Source organism: Lissotriton helveticus, chromosome 6 (assembly GCF_964261635.1).
Source record: "Lissotriton helveticus chromosome 6, aLisHel1.1, whole genome shotgun sequence".
NCBI lineage: Eukaryota > Metazoa > Chordata > Amphibia > Caudata > Salamandridae > Lissotriton > Lissotriton helveticus.
Window position 1 is genome coordinate 1,643,464,651 of NC_136067.1, and position 17,944 is coordinate 1,643,482,594.

Sequence of the window (17,944 nt, forward strand, 5' to 3'; positions counted from 1 at the left end):
ACCTTTGTCAAGATGTTTGTCTTGACTGCAACTACAGGCAACTGAAAGTCCAAGACCTCAGCCTCCCTACACACCACCATTGTAAAAGAGGCTCCCTCCTCCGTAGCCACGTTAGGAGGTGAGGCCAGACCAGTGTCAGGTGAGGTGTCCAAGCCACTGGCCTTCGCCAGTTCTTCATACCAGTGGTCCTGTTCCTCATTGGGGTGCTAGCATAGAGGTCTGAAGTACCCTCACATTTGTCTCCTCTGAAGGGCAAATAAGGCACTGGTTCCACTCCGGGAATCATGGGTAAGGTCGGCACCTGATTCAGCACTGGAGACTCCCACCCACCTCGGTGTTGGAGTGGGGATTAACAATGGGGGCAGCCCCACCTAGGGGCATCGGTACTGGAGCAGGTGCCGAGGAAGGTCTCGCAGGCGGTTCCGCTCCTGATCCAGCATGGGATCCTTACGGCCCAATTGGCACCAAGGACAAACTCGCCTACGTGGGTCCAGTAGGGGCCCCTTCCAAGCCTATGGGGCTTGAAAACACTCCACAGGGGCTAGGCCACCCAAATATGAGACGCATGGCCTCATAGAACTCCTTCAACTGGGCAGGGGTTGTAGGTTCCACCAACTTTCCGGGTCTGGAGCAACAACACTCCCGCATCTCGTCAGAAGACTTTGACGGACGTGGAGAAGTCGAAGACCTCTTTGACTTTCTGGGGTTTTTTACATTTGAGGGATTTACCAGACTGTCTTGGTGATTTGGAGTGTGACGACGATCATTGGAAAGGGCTCTGGGAATGGTACCGGGACCTTCTGTGCAATCGGGACCTCAAGTGTAGTGGAGTTAACTGACGTCAGGAGGCGCGGAGCTTGATGTAGTGATTCCTCTGTGCCTTCGGATGCATGGGGCAGGGCTAGGAGTTGTGGTTCCACTCTAAGGACCACAAACACACCAAGTGGTCTAGTACCGATATTTGCCTTTGACAGGCCCCACATGGTTTGAAACCAGCCAGTTTCTTGGATGACATACCTAAAACCAGGAGAAAAGTTCTCAAAAATGTTTTGACAAAACGCTGAAAAAAGACAGTCAAAAAGTGACTGAAGGGTAACTCAGACCAGATCAGTGTTATCTGGCGTGGAAGTACCAATGTCAGCGCACCAGGGTGGCGTTTATATAGGTACCACACAAGTCACTTCCGGCACGGAGCTGAACGACATGACCTACTATGCACAGGGGTCCTACTCAGCAATCTTACAACCCAGTCTGACACCTGGGGAATATTCTACGGTAAGGAACTCTAGAAGTCTCAATCAGATGATATGTTGTGAGCTCAACAGTTGTCTCTAATGCGCTCCGCTGCCTTAATGGCTAGGTCAGCCACACTATATAAATGCTGTGGATAAAAAAATTAAAATATAGTAGATACAATCAAACAAATGCATGTGGAAACTTCCATGAAATATTTCCCACAAGGTGATGTATTGAATATTCAGGGCGACTTATGGTGGGTTCCAGATACTAATAAAAAAATTCAAAAACGAGGAACTGTTGAAGTGTAGTTCACAGAATAATACATTGTAGAAACAACCTGACACAATGGCAATGTCTTCATTATATGACAGGAACTGGGCTAGTTTAATAGACCATGGTTTAATTTAAATTGAGGCATGCGGATTGATTAATGACTTGGTCGTAGGAAAAAGACTGACAAGTGACCATGAACCTGTAGTTGTATTACTCTTCCTAGATGAGGCACAGTGGATACATAAACTAAATTAAGCAATACCAAGAGGGGGACAAGGTGGCTACTAACAGACATGGGTTAAATGGTCAAAAGGAAAATGTAATTTCGACAATATTGCACTAATTATGGAGATAATATTCATCCTGCAGAGTTCTCTCTGAAAGATGAAGACAGACATATTAGGAAGTAGTATCCTGCAAGATTAATGTCCAGATAGATTTGACAGTACCACAAATTGTTAAAAGCAACTGGTCTGTCATTTAATTCAGTTCCCTAGGATAGAGATGAGGCTACAAAAAGGGGATATGGGGCACAGCTTGGCTATTCTTGGTGAAAAGGTTACAAATCTGAAATAAATCACCACCAGGCTTGTGGTACCATTTGAAATTCATAGCTGTGCAACTAGGAGTAAGCGAGGGTATAAAGGCATTCAGAACACTGCATCTGTCACTCACCATGGAAAGCGCCAATATGCTGTGTGATGCCTCCAGCTTCCATTGCAGCCACCTGTGTCTCCCTTAACTTGTCAAGTAATGTTGTTTTTCCATGGTCAACGTGGCCCATGATGGTGACAACAGGTGGTCTAGGCATTAATAATGCTGGTTCTGCTGGAGGCCTATAAAAAGAAAAAAAACTATTTTACCCTTCTTTGCATGAACTAAAATTTAAAGCAACTGTCTATTGTATGATGAGTAAATTCTAGTCTTTGAACCCATACAAAACAATTAGCAGGCTTGCACAGGAGAGACTATATGTATCTTCACATAGTTGCATACTGTAATATTTCAAGATCAACAAAGGTGTAGGGTGATAATGCACAGAGTAAAAGGCAAATGTGAGAGAGGCTACTTAACGAGTGAAGAGAGAATTTTGCAAATTGGATTGTGAAATATTGTTGTTTGCCTTTACTCCTTTACAAAATAATTTCTCCATTCTGATCTTAAGCTCACATCGAACTGAAATTCTTAATACTGTTCCAGCAAGCCCCTGAAAGGGATTCGAATTTCAGGAATGAAAACGTATTTTCTCCCATCTTGATATACACAGTATTGTGGCATGATTACATTTTATAAATACAAGCAGTGCTCAAATATTGTACATATAAGCAAGGCTATCGCAACCGATAACCAGCACTGGAGAAGCAAACAGGTTTCGCATATATATATGCGAGATCTATTGGCTTTGTCAATGCTTTTTTTTTTTTTTAAATGATGCACAGCCATGCAGGCGGTTGTGCAACATGGCTTAAAGAAAAAGAAAGAAAGCACTAAATATGTGGAGAGAAAAAAACAGTGCACATGTGTTGGTCAATTACAAGGAGAAGGGTGGTGAATGGGAAACGAGTCACATGCTCTTGTACCACATTAATAGTTTACAGAGAAGAAAAGGGATCACAAAATAAAAGTAGGAAATACTCTCTAGAGATTGGATGTGGCAAGAAAGTAGGCAAAATGCTCATTCACCACCTCCAGCAGGAGCCTTGCATATTGCATGGGTCAGGTCCTAGGAAGTGGAGATGGCTCGAAGGACATGCGCTCTGACTGTGCGGCTAGAGGTGGTGAGGATTATGGGGTCATATGGCATAGGTCTTTTCTTTTTGTGGAAGTATCACTATTTTTAAATACAAACCTCCGTTAATAAAAATGTTTATGGTGTTAAACTTTCAGAGCTGTTTCAAGCTCTTACACTTTGGTTTGATTCATAGTGTAAATTGAAACATCTCTCAAACTGCTGATACGACGTGGAAGAGTTAGCAGATCGCCGTTACTGTGAACAAGCAGTTTCTAGTCTTGTGTATTCATTTAAGAGACAGTGCATTCTGGGATTTGTCATTTTTTTAACAGTACAAATTAGCCGTTTTCTTCTATCGGCCTCATGAATTGTAAATAATTTAACATTCGTTAAAAAAAAAATCCCTTGGTTCTAATACGCCCGCCCTCCTCAGGCCAGCATTGCTCCGTGACTCACTTTCAAACACTTTTGTTCTTTGTCTCCAATGCACACTTGTGTCTTGGTTTTTCAAAGCAGCCCCTGGTCAACAAAAGTCACCACTTTTAGATAATTCCTTTAAGAGGATACCCTTTTCAACATCTGCAAGAATATTTTGCATTCCAGCTCGTTTTAACATGGCACAAAGTAAATAAGAACAGTGTAATGGTGCGGCTAGAGTTGACTGCTGTGCAATAGGAGTTAAAACCGCGCTGTGGGGGGGGCAGCAACAAGAAGGAGAAGGGTGGGAAACAAAATACATGCCACAGGAGGCGGAGAGGTGGGTTTAAGAGAATGATGATGGGGATTTTTTTTTTAAAAGAATGGATGGAAGGATGAGGGAGAGTTAAAAAGATCAGACGGGGAGGAGGAGCCACGCTAGCAACCAAGATGGCCGCGTAGGCTCCCGGCTCCGCCGACCTCTGACTCCCGCCGGAATATCCTGTCATCAATCCTGTTCTTGCGCCCAGCCACCGTATCTATGAACCTGCCGTGAGCTTAATGGAGCTATCAGGAACTTTCTACCTGCGCGGCTGACGAAGATACGACGAGTGGAAGTTTGCGGCCTAGATCTGCCCAGAAGCCGGGGCCTCGAGTACTGGCCCACCCGGGTTTCAGTTAAACAACATCGGCTGTGGTGGTGTGCTTGGGTCCGGTCTACCGGAGTGGGAAAATTTCTTTCGCTTTCTCAGATTGCTGTGGATGACGTTTGGCTGCCTTGGTGAAAGTCGGAGGAGGGGTGACAGCACGACGTTTGCGGCTGTGGACGGGGGTCCTGCCCGGTGACCCGGTAAAGGGCCCGCTGGTGTTCGCTGGGTTGGGGTCTCCGCCTGCGGTTGCGGACCTTGGATATCCTCGAAACAACTGTTAAGTCTCCCTCTGCAGTCGACCATTCCCGGCTCGCCTGCTCCCTCTCGGAGAGGTCGAGTTCGGCGTGGGAAGCAATCATGACTGTCGCCGGCCGCGGGGTGACGGGGCGGATCGGGGGTGACCCGTCGCTGCAAACTGTGTCGACAGCCATTGTTGAGTCTATTCATGTGTACATCGAAGAGCGTATTCAGACGATGATGGTGCGATTGTCTGAGAGGGTACAAATTGCGCCGCACCCTACTCCACTACAAGAAACGGTCACGACCGAGGCGCCCAAGATGGCCACTCTGATGGAGGAGGTAGACCCCGTATTGTGTTATGAGTCGGAGCCTTTGCCCAGTGTTTCGGAAGATGAGAACAAACTCGATGCCACCAATGGATCACTAAGCCTACGATCATTGCTGCATATGGAAGAACAAATTGGTGTTCCCATTTCAGAGACTTTTGATGAGAACAGTTATCGGAATGGAACTGCGTCACTCCCCTGTACATCGGAGCCGCTAAGATGGCGGACGGATCAACGCTGGGAGTCCATAAAGGGGAGGGGAGTCTCTGGACCTGTCGGTGTTCACAACACTCTCGTTCTTCTACTTTGTCTCGCATTGAATTCCTTTACATTTTCTTCGTTCTCGGACTGTCTTGTGGCGGAGGTGATTTGTCCAGAGGGGACTCCTGTATCTGATCGTAAGGGGCAAGGATGAGTTTGAAAGACTGGGTCTGGCTCAAGAACGATGGACACGGGCTCTGATGAACTTAAGCTTTTGAAAGGCTGGGCGGTGTTTGAAGTTTCCCTTGTAGAGACACATGATTATTGTCCGATAGATTTTTGATCTTACTTTGGGGATTCATGGTTCTGGCGGGGGGGAGGGGCGACCGGGAGTCCGTACGACTATGCCCTCCTCCACTTCTCTTCTCTAGTCTGGTAGAGTTCTTCTTTAGAACTAGTTAGTTAGGGCGACAGGCACGCTGCTATTGGGGGTTAGGCGATAACCATTTGCAGGGGTGCAGGGTGGGGGGATGGTTTATTGTTTTCTTTTTGTTATCGTCCATATCATTTTTCACTTTTTTAATTTTTCTTAGTCTTTCTTATATTTGTACTATAGTCGAAATATCCGGACTCTGATCCTTAATTTCTAGTGTCAGGTTGCCATAATTCTCCTGCCGTTTGATTTGTGGGAGGGAGGGTGTTGAGTATCCGCTTCTAAACTGTTTAGCGATTATACTGCAGCCAGTATTACTTTTGTGCTTAATAGTGTGGACCTCTCGAAGAATTTTGCTGTTCTACGTCTATCCTGTTTTTATACCAATTCACCCTGTGATCATTGGATATATGCCTGGCACCAGATATGTCTGTCTGTTATTTTTATTTTTTGCTTTAAAATAATAAAAAGAATTATAAAAAAAAAAAAAAGATCGGACAGCAGGAAATCGAGGGGTTGAAAGGTGTCGAGAAAGGGGACAGCGGGAGGGAGCGGGGAGGATTAAAAAGAGGGTCTGCATAGGCTTGCACTCCCTAAGAGAAAAGAAGTACATGCAAGAGCCTGCGGCCAGTGGAAGGACAATGGCCATAGGACGATGTACTTGGTCCATAGTCTATGGCAGGGATGAAGACTGAAGCAAAAACTAAAGCCCTAGGGGAAGCAGGAGGCACTGACCAATAGGAAGCAAGGGAAGGAGAGTGACATGAGAGTCAACCACTGCTAAGTAAAGCTGAGTAAGCCCCTTATAAGATTTTGTTCTCCTTCACAAGAGATTTCGCTAGGCGAAACCTAAAAAAGACCAACAAGATTCAACAAGATTCCTGAGAACCATTGATTCTTTAGTCTCCAAAAATTTGATAACACCCCCTCCCAAGTAAATGAGAACCAAATGGAATAACCTAGAGCTGGCTGTGATCTGGGTGGCCTTGAGCAAAGCAATGTAATTCATATATTAGCTGGCAAATCACAAGCCCCTCGATGCCTCTCAATCCCAGCCAAGTGACCATATGTTTTTTCCAGAACATGATTATGCTTTCAATCTAAGAAAAGAGCTCTTCTGTGCCCCAAGTATAATTCACTAACTTGGACACCTTCAGTCCTTCCATTCTGTGAAGGTCTTTACCAAGTGTGACTCTGTTTCTCCCGGGAATGTCTAATCTGTCTTTTACAGACTGTTACATGGGTCCTTGAGAGCTCTATGTAGTACAATATGAAGCTGAGATGGTTCATCAGTCAGTGCTGAAGTCAGTGAATTTTTAAGATCAGTGCGAGAAGAAAGGTGTGTGGGAGAGCTTGATGCCATGTTTCACTGTTTAGAAAAGAGTGTTTCTCTAGAAAACTGTGTTCCAAGAATGGTAATGCAGTTTAAGTCAGATTGGGCTGTGCCTTTTTTGTATTTGTGTAGTGCAAGCTGCTTTTAGTGCTTAGGACATTCAACAGCATGGACTTTGTGCCACTGCATTTCCATTCTGAAGCGGACATCCTGATATCCAGCTACAGTATATGCCATTGTGCTATTCGTTTAGCTTAATTTTATGGTTTATGTGTTTCTGTAGTCAGCTAGAAGAAGCATACTTGATGTAGGAAACCATTGGAGCGGGGTTTAATGATCTTGATGTTATTTTCATAGGCATGGTTTTCTCTTGAGACCGTGTATGGTGTGTGATGGGAAAGGGGATAGCACAGTTACCTGACCAGCCAAATGCATATGCATCGAGGCACGCAAGAATAAGGAAGACAGGGATGCATGACCCGTTTCCGTGCATTTCCCTGGGAAAAGGCCAGTGGCATCATGTATGCGGTAAGTTCTGGAGCCCTGTGAAAAATTATTTTATTGTCTCAAATGTGGATAAATCAGGGATTGAAATATTCAAGAAAGTAATGGTGTCAGATAAGCAGCAAATTACATCTGGTTTAGAAAAATGCTGAAAACATGGCTATTCACTCAAACCTATAGCTAGGTGCAGATTCGGGTAACGTGGTTACTAACTCAGCGCCAAGAGACCTGTTGGTGTACATGCGATTTATAAATCTCCCTTAACATAACCGATACAGAATATGATTGAAAACCTAGGATATAAAATTAAAAACATGGGTTCAAATATTTGTTTTATCTTGGGACTATCCAGTCTACTAAGATTTTTGCTCTGGTATATAAATAAAAATTCTGCCATCTATGAGCTGGTTATCAAAAGAAGAGTTTTTTTCAAAGCTAATGTCTTAAGTGGGGACCTTTGAAACAGAGGCATTATAGTGTTATCTAGGTTCAGTAATTAAACGAGCAGCAGGACAAAGGACTGTCTTTAAGGGGACCTGAGCACATCTAGGAAGGTCAAACAAATGGCAGTGCCCCATCAAAATGGAACAGCAGCAAACGCTGCACAATCAAAAAATACAAATGTTTTATACCTCTTGCCAGTGAAAGTTGGTATTGAGTAAGCAGGGTTTTTTTTTAAACGGATGTGAGACCAAAAAGAAATGTTATAATGAAGAAGAATTCCTAGGAAGTTAGCTCAACTGACATGACACTATTTGCATGTATAGTCAAGATCAGACTCAAAGATTGCATTCCAACACAGTCCTTTTTGGAGCAAGCACAAGCTACTGATTCTCCTCCAGACTATATTTAAGGCCGGCCGCTGTTATCTAATCACATTTAAGGCAGTTCCACATTCGATGGATATCAACATTGGAGGACATCCAAACTTATTATTGTGTATCATGAGCAGACAGTTGAATGGAAATCCCACAATGGGCTACAAGGCCTTATTAAGGTGTAACATGCAGATTGAAGAGAAGCAATTGAAAGCAGACCACTGAGTTGGGCTAGGGACCTTACCTGGACATATCACATTGGGCCCCTGTTGCACGTCAAGAAAAAACCCATGAAGCACTACAGGCTCTTATCTCTCTATCTCTATGAAAAACCAATACTGGAAAACAGATTGAAACCCTGGGGGAAGAAGGGAAGGCGGCCTGCTTCCTGTTCCACGGGACCCGGCCAGAGTTGAGACAGCGCGGGACCAGGGGTAAGTATAATTGATATTTTTTTTTATTAAACTCCCTCCCCCCATGTGAACCCTCTTACCCATGAGTCATACCGGCCGCGACAGCATCTTACTTCCATGCGTCTGTCCCGATGTACTAAATGGAGAACATATTATTTTCTACGAGTTGTGTAAGCCTATCCACTGGCATAGTTTCTCAGACATTTATGAGCCTAACAGGAGGTGTGCAGCTCTTTTCACTTGAATTCCATGAACATCCTAGCTGATAATAAAAAGATGAAAGACCAGCTTTTACTCACTGTAGTTATCTGTCCTCTATTACTCTGGTTTGATGCTCAAATAGTTCTGAGTCCGCAGCGAAAGGTAAACCCAATATATCTCTAATGGCTGCTAAAATCTATTTGCAGTGCTATTGTACTTTGGGACATTCCAACCACATATGAATTGCGTAAGCCAACCTCCCTGTGCCACTGAATTCAAGCTAGCCTGGCTGATTAGGGGTGATACCCAAAACTTGCCCCAGATGCTTGTTTCCAGTCCAGGGAGGACCTGGCTTGACAGTTCGAGCTGAACTGTTCTCATCGGGAGCAGGGTCAAGACTGATTTGCATAAGGTTGGGTCCAAACTGGGGTGGCATGGTGAGCAAAACAACAATGGATTGAACCCAGATCTGTGATTGGGGGTGAATGATTGATAATGTTCAGCATTCCGTCCATCATCTTTTTGTGTTCCTATATAAGCCAACCTATCCACATTGCCTCAAGCCGGCATCCGTTACCCAGTAACACTTTGCTTAGTTTGCCTTGTGAGAGGTACCACCTGTCATAACGTTTTTAACATCATGTTATTGCATTTTCAAATGCATGCAACCATACCAAATGTTTCATAGTTTTTATAACACTTGTCTAGTCTTGTCGGCAAAACAGAGACTCTCACTGCAAAACCCCATACATAAAACAAACATATTCTAATGCTAACAAGAAAAAAAGCCCTCCTCTAGGATTGCCATCTAGATCTCTGATCAGAAAAAGGTTAATGCACCATCGTAACAAGCTGTCCGCTCCTCCATCCATCTTTGTCTCCAGCCTTGAAGACCCTCCTGAATATCAGCCAAACAACGTCTGGGCTTTCAGGAGAGGTGCAAATGCAGAGGAGGGGTGATGAACCACCATATAGTCTAACAGTGGTCTCCCGGTTGATTCAAACTTCAGGTGCTCCTCCGCTAATTTGGCAATGAGCCTCCCCATTGCTATAATGTCTATCATGCCATGTCACTATGGATGGTGACTCCTGCTTTTTCCAGCACCTTCCTATAGCTAATTTAGTTATTCATAACAGACCGGTCTATGTGGTTCATCCTGGGGTATCCACAAGGTACCGGTCTCTGCAGTAGCACGGTGGGGTCCACAGGGAGAGGATACCCCTTCAGATGTTAAAATGCCCTTTAAATGATCACGGAATTGATTTTAGCAGGTTCAAAACATGTGCAATAGATCCCTCTTCTGATCACAAAACTGCAACAGTTCAAGCTATAGTGAGGAGACATATATTGCATAATATCTGTGGTGTAGAATCAATTATACAGCTGTTTATAATTGATCTCCATAGAACCCACACAGTTATAGCTCTTATGGATATTATACCATAGTTCTTCCCACTCCTTTCTCAAGATCTCCCTTTGAAGCATGCATTCCCACATTGCTTTATATGTTGTCTGAGCAGTAGGGGATTGACTTCATGGAGTTTTCAACTGTCATAGGTGTGACACATGATTTCTGGTGTTTTACCACTACACAATTGCCGATTACATTTTTACCAGAATTTCTCATGCACTCCAAGACATTTCGTCAACCTGTCCTTTATTCTAACTTGATAAATACAGCCACCTTATTACTTCCAATGGGGCTTTCATATGTTAGTGAGATTAGACCTCTTATCCCGGAATAGGTCGGCTGCAAGATCATTGCAGCTTTATAGTCAAGCTGAATCAGCAAATGTTTTTATGTAGGCTGATTCATTTTACTATCATCTTCTTACAGTCCCAAAAGGACCTTACCTTCATACCCATAACTATAGCTGACTGGATCCTGCAATTTCTCGCCCTTCTTTCTGGATGCCTCATCGTGTACGGCAAGCACATAGTTTGAATTATAATGGAGGGCCGTAAGGAGAGATGGGTAAACTATCAGATGTCTGGGTAATGCCCAGGTGTTAAGTGGACGTATCAAGTCACAGTATGTTTTGTACTCTGGATCACATTGGGAGCCAAATCACATCCTACTAACCGGCCTGAGACTGCCCAAACTACTGAAACCCCATGCATACCAAGTTCCTTAGTGGCCACACCCCAACACTGCCCTGCTGTATAATAACTGTTCATGTCTGGGAATCCCAGACCATCTCTTACCATGGATACTTCACAAATTTAGTTAACAATTTGAGGGACTGACTTTGCTACACGAAGTGAAATTGTCTCTTTGCAGTTTTACAATTTGTTTTCTCTATTCTGAAGAGACTTGAAGACATTTAGTAACCTGGAAATTACATTACTTTTCACTGCTGCCACTCAGAACCACGAGACATGCAGGTTTCTTCATTCAGATAGATCTTTCCTCATATCCCTGACCAGGATAGGTATGTAGGTTGCATACAGTTTACCCTAAGCCAAGGTCAGCTGAATGCTTGTATATTTTACTGACCTACCGTTAAAATAAAAGGGAGACAAGGTTTTGAAGCTCTGTATACTTAGGTCTGGAGGTTGATCAATTTATCAGCGTTAATCTTATAGTCAGAAAATCCTCATTAATGGCAGATTTAAGGCTAGGGGATCTGGTAAGGATAACACAATGTGATCTGCAAAAAGTGGTATTTGATGATCAAAACCCCTGAAGTTCATACACCTAATACAGAGTGAGGTTCTGATCAATCATGCAAAGGATTCGACATAAAGGCAAAAAGGGAAGGAGACAACTCAGTGTGGGGCAGCAATAAAACTCAAAAGGCAAAGAGAAGGAGTAGTTTCTTACCTGTAACTCCAGTTCTGTAGTAGGGGGTATCTTTGTTATAGTCATAATCTAGTAAATAGTCCCGCCCATGTGCGTGGACCCCGGAGCAATCAAAAATAATCTCTTAAATCGTCTTCTTTGCAGTCCTGCAGAGACACTTAAGAGAAAATTAAAGACAATAATGCAGCCTGTACCTACAAGGCTACACTGTCCAGTACTTCAACTAGAAATGCCAAGGATATTTTTCCAACATCACATTTACCATAATGTGTCAAGTTCCATCCATAGAGAAACTTCCCCTTCACAAAAACGTTGGAATTATAGAGAGGAAGGGATGGACAGACAAGCCTCCGTAGGCTGCCATTATGTGTCTGAAAAAGGGATACCATACCTTCAAGGACCTCTCCAGAGACCCTCGGTATCCCAGCATGCACAGCCAAGTCCTTTTACTTTCAGTTCTTTTTGAAGGTGCATAAAGCAAGGCCTGTAGCATACATTACAGTACCATTTTCTCCACTGGGGAGGAGGGCGGGCGCTTATGACTATAACAGAGATACCCCTACTACAGAACTGGAGTTACAGGTAAGAAACTACTCCTTCTGTAGTAGGGGATCTCTGTGTATAGTCATAATCTAGTGAATAGAATGGCAAGCCCATCCCAAAAACCAACCCTGCGGTGGAGAAAAAACAGACAACACCACTACTGTGCAAACAGATTTCGCAACGAAGCCTTTCCAACCTGAGCATCTGCCCTGGCATCAAAGTCCAGACAGTAATGCTTAGCAAAGGTGTGGACCGACTTCCAAGTGGCCGCCCTGCAGATCTCTGCAATGGGAACGTGGCGGAGTAAAGCTGTTGTAGCTGCTTTGCCCCTGGTAGAATGAGCCTTAGGCTTACACCCTAAGGTCGTGTTCGCTTTCTGATAACATAGCTGGATACATGACACAATCCACCTGGAGATGGACTGTTTAGAGGTAGCCAGACCAGTCCTCACCGACCCATAGTTGATAAACAATTGGTCAGACCTAGGAATATCCTTGGTCTTATCCAGATAGAATTTCAACACCCTCCTGACATCCAGAGAATGGAGAGAACGCTCCGCTGGAGTGGAAGGGTTCTGAATAAACGTTGGTAAAGTTATAGTCTGATTAACATGAAAATCAGAGATTACTTTAGGAAGGAACTTAGGGTGAGTATGCATAACAACCTTAGCAGCATGAAACACAGTATATGGTTCCTGGCAACACAATGCCTAAATTTCACTCACCCTGCGGGCCGATGTAATGGCCACGAGGAATCGTACATTTTCAAGCAAATTTGAGAAAGCAGGAAGGTTAATGATGGCTGAAAAACCTCATATGAAGGTGGTAGATAAAATATACGGTACCCAGAGATTCAGTCAATTGAAATGGCTGGCCTCGTGGGCCAGAGAGGCAGCGAGGAGTGCTGTTAAAATGCATAATTTCACTATCCCTGGCCTGCTTGTGTATTTTACCTCGTTTTCAAAGTCCCCCGTATTCTAAATGGGTCTGTGTTGAACATAATCAACACCACCCTGAAGTGGCAGCCATTCATTCGAATTCAGTCTTTTTCCGAGCAAACATTTTAGGAGTTGTGTTTGCTTTTGGAAATATACCACTCTCCCCCGTCCCTGTAGGTCCTCAGTCCGCTCACCTCCTCGCCCGAACACGAACCATGATCTTGTGAAATGAAATCAGAAACCGGACTGTTATTACATTTAGACACAAACACAAATGCAACACACTCTGAGGAGGGCGCGGCTGCCCGGGCTGTAAAAGAACGCCCTGTGTCTAAAGCAGCCACACTGCACATATTTCCTGAAAGCTGTTTCATGCACAATTCCTTTGCCTTTGTTCTCAGAGCAGACGCAGTAGCGTTGCCTTCTGAACAAAGTCATAGAGGAAAGGATTTAGCTAAAAGGCCCCCATCACAAAGCATTTTACATATGCAAATGATTCGTTTTCATGGTTCACTAGAAAGTGAATTTGCACTTAAAAATGGATTTCCTCCTCCTAACGAAAGCCCAGCATGGTGTAATATTTTCTGGGTAGTAAATCTGTTTCTGAGGGAGAGTGGTAGGCATTCAAGAGAGGGGGTGCCTTGTGAAGTGTGTGCACTCTAACAAAATCGTGACTGTGTGATTGTTCACAAACATTTTATAGCCCATTTCCACCATGGATAAGGTCGGAGAGTTATTTCTGTGAGGGCAAAAGTAAATATTTTCCTCGGTGACGACGGGCAGGGAACTCCTCCAAAAATGTTAGTGGTGCGTGTGGGTAAGGAATTTCTCCAGAGGTGAAAATTTCGCTGTGGATATTTAGAACTAAATTAAAAGTGCAGTTGCACTCTCGTAAAGCTATTTTAACTCGCACAATTTGCACATTGTTCAACTAAGCACCCGGAACGTTAATGGGAATTAAAAAATGTTATTCCCTAAGGACTTTAGATCGGGGGCTGTGTAGCTGCAGCGTTTCATCACCACTTTCGAAACAGTTAGTACAATGTGGAACTCCACCGGCCACTATTAAAACCCCATAGATAGCACGCACCGCAGTATATATCCGATTCCGACCGAAGTTAGGACGGAACTCAACTGCATATACACCCCGCCCCGGGCCCCGGCCTCTAATGAGTCATGACATTTTTATCCTCCTAAAAAACAAGTTTAACTGTCTGAGATACTCACTAAAAGAAGAGTAGTCGACTACTGCTAGTAACTATTGTACTGTCTGTAAGTACTAGTACTGGTGATGACGACGAGGCGACTCGAGAGAAAGCAAAGCAGGCTGGTGATGCGCACACGACCACTCTACACGACACCAGGAGGCGAGTCCCAGGGCCCCAGAACCGGATCCTACGTCGTCAGCAGCGCCGCGCAGCGCAAATGGCCAATCACTGCATGACTACATGAAGTCAGACACAGTGATTGGCCATTGTGCAGTGCAGCTGAGCCACCCATGCGTGGCATCCAATAATGGATTGCCCTGCCCTGCTGCGCGGTGACCGGCCAATCCTGGCGCTGCATGCAGCGCCAGGATTGGCTTGGGGGGCACACTAACTGCTCGCCCTGTCGCCCTGGTTAACGCTGGGGCTCCTGCCCGTTTTAACCAGCACCCCCCTGGTCACTATTGTAACTTTTCATGCGCATGCTCGGGCTAGTTTCAGCCCCAAGCAGTACTTGCGCGTTAGGTCTGCCTGCAGTGTCTGCCTCTGACGTGGACTCAACTCGACTGTCACTCACACTCAGACCAGCCCCGCCGGCCCGCCCACCCCCCTGTGCAGCGCACTCCCGTTTCAGTCGGGTGCTGCCCGGATTCCCGGCGGCGCTCGGATAATCCTGTTAATTAATTTTAAAAACACAGTGACAATGATTTTACTTGCAGCCGCGGGTCCATGGGCTGGTGGGGCTACGCCCCTACGCCCCAATGGACGCACCGCGGCTGTTCAGCTCCCACGAAGCCGAACAGGAGGGAACACCTTCTTCAATCCTTCCAAAAAATCCTTTATCACAGGAATCTGGAAGAAGAACGTCTGCGAAGGACATTTCCTGTATGCAGTCAATGCTGATGAGGATTATGAATCCGAAACCGGTCCCAGGATGCTTGTTTCCGGTCCATGGAAGACATGGCTTGGCAGTTCGGGCTGGACTGTTCCCATGAGGCACAGGGTCAGACTGATTTGCATATAGCCATGTCTGAAATGGGGTGGCTGAGTGGGCTAAAGAATGGTGATGGATTAAACCCAGATCAGTTGACTGGGGGTGAGTGTTTGATTTGCTCAAACGCTCCATCCATCATCCCCTTTTGTATCGCAATGCTGCGAGGTGAACCTTAATGGAAGAGAAATTAAGTCCAGACTGAGCTAAATGCAGAAGGTATGGAAGGATGACATCTTCCTTGCAGGTCGTCGGATTATAGTTCTTAGACGTGCACCAGATGCAGAATCTCTTCCACTTTTAAGCGTAAGACGTCCTAGTGGAAGGCCTCTTAGCCTCCTTCAATATGTCCATGCAATCCTCAGGAAGATTCAAGTGGCCATATTGCACTACCTCAGGAGCCATGCCGCCAAACTCAACGATTAGAGGTTGGGGTGCACCATCTGCCACCCCGAACTTCGTGAGAAGGTCCGGCTGACACGGCAGCCGCCGGTGAGGTAGGAGCGACCAGTGAAGCAGGTCCGTGAACCACCATTGTCTGGGCCATTCCGGGGCGATGAGGATCATCCGCGCCCTGGATTGGGACAGCTTGACGAGCACCGCCGGAATCAGGGGAATTGGTGGAAAAGCGTACAGAAAGCTCCCGAGTGTCCCCGGCTGGTAATACCTCGAGGTGAAGTCGCGGCATTTTCTGTTTTCGGCAGTGGCGAACAGATCTATGTCTGGAGTGCCCCGCATGGCGAAGATGTCGTCGAGCACCTCGTCGTTTATGACCCACTCGTGGTTTTCTTGGATCAACCTGCTGAGGGCGTCCGCTTGAACATTCTGCACACCTGGCAGATGAGTCGCTGTTATCGTCAGTCCTCTGGCTAGCAGCCAGTGCCAGATCGCCTGCGCTTCCTGTGACAGTGTGCGCGATCTTGAGCCCCCCTGCTTGTTGAGATAATATATTGTGGTCGTATTGTCCGTCTGCACAAGCAAGGAGTTGGTCTGGAAGGACGGATGAAAGGCCTTCAGTGCCAAGTGAACAGCTCTGAGTTCCAGGAAATTGATGTGATACGTGGACTCAGTCGGAGACCACGTTCCCTGGACCTGTAGATGGTCTGAATGCGCTCCCCAGCCCTGGAGAGACGCATCCGACACAATAGTTTGAGTGGGGATGTCCTTGTGGAAAGGAACCCCTCCGAGGAGATTCTCTGCTGAGCACCACCATCTCAGGGACTGTTGGGCGTGACGAGACAACTGGATCCTGTCGTCCCAGCACCCTTTCCTCTGGTCCCACTGATCCTCCAAGCATTCCTGCAGCGGTCTCATGTGGAGGCGCGGATGTGGAGTGAGGAAGATGCAAGAGGCCATCGACCCCAGTAGAGAAGACACCGTCCTCACTGTTGTAGATGGAGCAGCTATGAGAGCCTGAGCCTTCCGAAGGATCGATAAGCGTCTCTCCTCCGAAGGAGAAACGCTTGCTGACAGCATATTGATGGAGGCTCCCAAGTACTGCAGGCACTGGACAGGAATCGGAACAGACTTGGACATGTTTATGTGCAACCCCAGCTGGCTCAACAGAACAGCCGTCTTGTTGAAGTGTAGTTGCGCTTCCTGGAAGGTGGAGGCTTTGATCAACCAGTCGTCCAGGTACGGGTAGACAAACACCTTGTTCTTTCTCAGGTGCGCTGACATCACTGCCATGCATTTGGAAAACGTCCTGGTAGTAGACTTCAGTCCAAACAGTAGTACGGTGTACTGATAGTGATTGGTGCAGACTAGAAATCGCAGGAACCTCCGGTGTTTCCGTGCAATGGGCACATGGAAGTACGCATCTTGCAGATCTATTGCACAAAGCCAGTCTCCCCTTTGCAGCTGAGGATAGATCTGGTGCAAAGACAGCATGCAAAACTTTTCCCTGCGAATCCATTTGTTTGCTTGTCGCAAATCCAGAATGGGCCTGAACTCGTTCTTGTCCTTCTTCTGTACCAGGAAGAAACGTGAGTACAGGCCCTTTCCCCTTTTAGACAGAGGGACATCTTCTATCGCCCTTTTTCTTAACAGGGTATCGGCCTCCGCCTGGAGCTCGCGCAGTCAGAACTGCGAGCAAACCGGTGGAATTGCTGGAGGCGGGCTGGTGAAACGAAGACTGTATCCATTGCAAACAATATTCAGCACCCACTTTCCTGAGTAATTCTTCTCCACTCTGCCAAGTAATGTTGGATGCTTCCCCCCACCGGAGCGGGTAACGGACGAGGGGGAAGTAGCACCTCAGGGCCTAGACCCGGTCGGGCCTTTGGGCGTCGAGGAGGACTGCTGGCCGCCTCTGCCCCTCTGTCGCTTCTGGAAAGGCCGCCTCTGGTACTGCTACAGCTGATGTTGCTGCTGGCCAGTTTGACGACCTTGCCCTCTGCCCTGGGCACCAAAAAGCCTCTGGAAGGGCCGGAAAGTCTTCTTCTGCTCCTTCGTCTTCTCTAACCCGACGGCCGTCAGGGTTTCAGCCTCCGCCTTCATGCGGGCCATCTCCTCATCAGCGTGTTTTCCAAACAATATCGCTCCAGAGAACGGCAGGTTGGCGACCCTCTGCTGGGCCTCTGCGATTGTCGACATGTTTCAGCTCCTTAGGCCCGAGGGGTCTGTGGAGCTTTCGTCAGGACTAACATACATAAATTGTTACTCACACGACTTGTGCAGTATTT

The 17,944-nt window shown here is 46.1% G+C and overlaps 1 protein-coding gene across 3 annotated transcripts in view; it reads right to left on the reverse strand.

Moving 5' to 3' along the window:
• Nucleotides 1-17,944, reverse strand: part of MTIF2 (mitochondrial translational initiation factor 2) — a 348,454-nt gene that overhangs the window by 227,311 nt on the left and 103,199 nt on the right. For all 3 annotated transcript variants that reach the window (XM_078649490.1, XM_078649492.1, XM_078649491.1), the window contains exon 5: nt 2,188-2,348. In XM_078649490.1, coding sequence (XP_078505616.1) covers nt 2,188-2,348 — 161 coding nt within the window. The remainder of the gene's footprint in view (nt 1-2,187; nt 2,349-17,944) is intronic.